This window comes from Camelina sativa, chromosome 17 (genome assembly GCF_000633955.1).
Source record: "Camelina sativa cultivar DH55 chromosome 17, Cs, whole genome shotgun sequence".
Taxonomy (NCBI): Eukaryota; Viridiplantae; Streptophyta; class Magnoliopsida; order Brassicales; family Brassicaceae; genus Camelina; species Camelina sativa.
Window position 1 is genome coordinate 12,678,068 of NC_025701.1, and position 3,973 is coordinate 12,682,040.

General features: G+C 36.8%; 1 protein-coding gene across 1 annotated transcript in view; it reads right to left on the reverse strand.

Annotated features, from left to right (window-relative positions):
• LOC104756915 (extensin-2-like) overlaps positions 1-1,050 on the reverse strand; it is a 2,888-nt gene extending 1,838 nt beyond the window's left edge. Inside the window, exon 1 of the mRNA XM_019238903.1 lies at positions 1-1,050. Within this exon, the coding sequence (XP_019094448.1) occupies positions 1-981 (981 nt within the window). The 5' untranslated portion in view covers positions 982-1,050.

Consider the following 3,973-nt stretch of genomic DNA (forward strand, 5'->3'; position numbering starts at 1 on the left):
AGGAGGCTTGTATACATATGGAGGAGAGCTATAGACATAAGGTGGTGGAGAGCTATAGACATATGGAGGTGGAGACTTGTAAACATATGGAGGAGGCGGTGGCGAACTGTAGACATAAGGAGGAGACTTGTAAACATATGGAGGAGGCGGTGGCGGACTGTAGACATAAGGAGGAGACTTGTATACATATGGAGGAGGTGGTGGCGAGTTATAGACGTAGGGAGGTGGTGGAGGAGATTTGTAAACATAAGGAGGGGGTGGCGGAGAACTGTAGACGTATGGAGGTGGCGGAGGAGACTTGTACACATATGGAGGAGGTGGTGGCGAGCTATAGACGTAAGGAGGAGGTGGAGGAGCTTTGTAGACGTATGGAGGTACGTATGGGGGAGGAGGAGGAGAGCTGTAAACATATGGAGGAGGAGGGGGAGACTTGTAAACATATGGAGGAGGAGGAGGGGAGCTGTAAACGTATGGAGGAGGAAGGGGAGACTTGTAAACATATGGAGGAGGTGGTGGAGAACTATATACGTAAGGAGGAGGTGGTGGTGACTTGTAAACATATGGAGGAGGCGGTGGAGAGCTATAGACATAGGGTGGTGGTGGGGGAGATTTATAAACATATGGAGGAGGTGGAGGAGAGCTATAAACGTATGGAGGTGGTGGGGGAGACTTGTAAACATATGGAGGTGGTGGTGGAGAGCTATAGACGTAAGGAGGTGGTGGAGGAGATTTGTAAACATATGGAGGTGGTGGCGGAGAGCTGTAGACATATGGAGGAGATTGCGGTGGAGCTTTGTAAACATACGGAGGTGGTGATGGGGGGTTATAAACGTATGGTGGAGGACTGTTGTAAACATATGGCGGAAGCGGATAAACATACGATGGTGGTGTTGGTGGAGAGTATTGAGCACTTATATGTGCAACCATGGAAACCAAGGCTAAGAACAACATAAGTGAAGATGGCCAATTAGGATTGGCCATGTTGAAAAAACTTTTGTACTCCTTTTGTGTAAGACTCTCTAACCAAATTATGTTTTGAATGTGTTGTTAGTATCAAGCTAGCGGTTTATATAGCAGTCACCGCTGCAACTGGTATGCTTTGTTTATTGAAGTTTATGAATTTTTCTTAGTGCAACATGGTTCTATTTAAAATAAGTCAAATTAACTTGAGAAATTGTTAAAGGTAAAATTTAGGAAGAGGTCTTTGGTAGCTACCCCTTACCATATTTCTAAATCGACTGTGTAGACTTTGAAGTTGTCAATCTAAATTAGACGTCATGAGTGTAGCTCCAGCTGCCATAAGGAACACGAGCGAAAAAAATTTCCATATTCTCTATCAGTCCACTTATAATTGAGAGTTATCATTAGATTTCATTCCAAGATACACAAACATATATATTATCTTTGTATAGAAAGATTTGATATAATTAACCTTTGCTTTATTTTTCAAAACCACGTTTCAAAATATGCTTTCCAGGATGTGTTCGGTTCTTTTCTCTCTAAATAATAGTATCAAGAAGACTAGAACAACTTACTTGCAAATTCATATATAAAACAATCATGGATAATATATATAATATTCTATAGAAATTTTCTCCAATAATATAAATTTAACATTAAAATAATATCGGAAACCATGACAGAGGAAACGTTTTGGTTTAAACTTAGAAGTTGTCAACGTAAATTCCATGTTTTGTTTACTGATTTGTATAGTACTTTCCTAACTCATTGTTGTCGGTACATCGATCTGAACCTTTTTGTGATATATACAATATATACAGTGTTTAGTATAGAACAGTTACGAGAGCATGCATGGTCAGGTATTGTAGTCGTAAAGATGAGAGCCACTACTAGTACGTACCTATAGTAGTATGATATCTTATGAGGCCTCAGAGAAGGGGACAAATCAGAAAGCACTTAGACTCTTGACGAANTGAATGTGTTGTTAGTATCAAGCTAGCGGTTTATATAGCAGTCACCGCTGCAACTGGTATGCTTTGTTTATTGAAGTTTATGAATTTTTCTTAGTGCAACATGGTTCTATTTAAAATAAGTCAAATTAACTTGAGAAATTGTTAAAGGTAAAATTTAGGAAGAGGTCTTTGGTAGCTACCCCTTACCATATTTCTAAATCGACTGTGTAGACTTTGAAGTTGTCAATCTAAATTAGACGTCATGAGTGTAGCTCCAGCTGCCATAAGGAACACGAGCGAAAAAAATTTCCATATTCTCTATCAGTCCACTTATAATTGAGAGTTATCATTAGATTTCATTCCAAGATACACAAACATATATATTATCTTTGTATAGAAAGATTTGATATAATTAACCTTTGCTTTATTTTTCAAAACCACGTTTCAAAATATGCTTTCCAGGATGTGTTCGGTTCTTTTCTCTCTAAATAATAGTATCAAGAAGACTAGAACAACTTACTTGCAAATTCATATATAAAACAATCATGGATAATATATATAATATTCTATAGAAATTTTCTCCAATAATATAAATTTAACATTAAAATAATATCGGAAACCATGACAGAGGAAACGTTTTGGTTTAAACTTAGAAGTTGTCAACGTAAATTCCATGTTTTGTTTACTGATTTGTATAGTACTTTCCTAACTCATTGTTGTCGGTACATCGATCTGAACCTTTTTGTGATATATACAATATATACAGTGTTTAGTATAGAACAGTTACGAGAGCATGCATGGTCAGGTATTGTAGTCGTAAAGATGAGAGCCACTACTAGTACGTACCTATAGTAGTATGATATCTTATGAGGCCTCAGAGAAGGGGACAAATCAGAAAGCACTTAGACTCTTGACGAAGCCATGCACGTGCACTCTTAATGAAGCTATATGCACTTGCACGTGAAGAGCTAAAAGAAGCTAAGTAAATTTGGCGATGAGGAGATCATAATACGAATTACACTTTCTTAATTTTGATCATTAAAATATGTATAAACTGGTTCATATTAAGTAAAGATGGTTATTCTAATTTCTAAGTCGTACAAAGAGGCTCGACGCGTCGGGTACTCGTGTGGATGGATATTGGGCAGTGGGCAGTGGGCACATCACACATGCGGTTGGGTCAGAAAAGGGTACGGACATACGGAACGTAATTCGTGAAGTTTTAATATCGAAGAAAGTATACATTGTTAGTGGGTGACAGATAATGACAGCAAACATTATATTTGTAGATAATAAACCTCAAAAATAGCTATGTAATTTATCTTTTGCATAGGATATTAAAACAAAACAAAAATCCGTTAATCCTTATTTCAAATTTTATATATCGACGACATCTTTAGTTTTTAATTTCTTGTATCTCGTTACAATATCTTCAAACCAAACCAAACAAAAGGGAGATACTCAAGAACTAGCTAATGTTTACAAATTGAGTGAAATAGAAGTCGGAAAGAAACTTCTTTAATTATATCGAGATTAAATTGACAACTTCAAAGTATGTCTAATCAAATATGAAATATGGTAAGGGAAACTTCTTTACTCGTCGAGTTTAAATTGACAACTTCAAAGTATGCATATTCAAATATGAAATATGGTAAGGTGTAGTTATCAAAGACATATTCCTCTCTAATTCTTCCTTAGACGAAACATGAAGCTTATTTGATTTATTAAACAATATAGAACAATTGCTCTGAGAAACATTCATAAATTTAATAAAGAAAATATTTTAGTTGTCGTTACTTGAATGCTATATATATATATAAACTGCTTCCTTTCTATAGATCCTCTCTTGAAGGAACCTCGGGTCGAGAGAATCAACCTCAGATTTCTTTGCGGCAATCGACTTCGAGGAACATATGTCCTGGAACCCAATCAATAGTTCTCCTTACTACAGTTATGTAGTCGCAACTGTTGGCCCTGAAGCTGATGTGGAAGATAGCATTCATAGACTTGAGCTTCAGAGACGGCTCAGTATGAGTTTCTAAGGTTTCCACAAGTACATT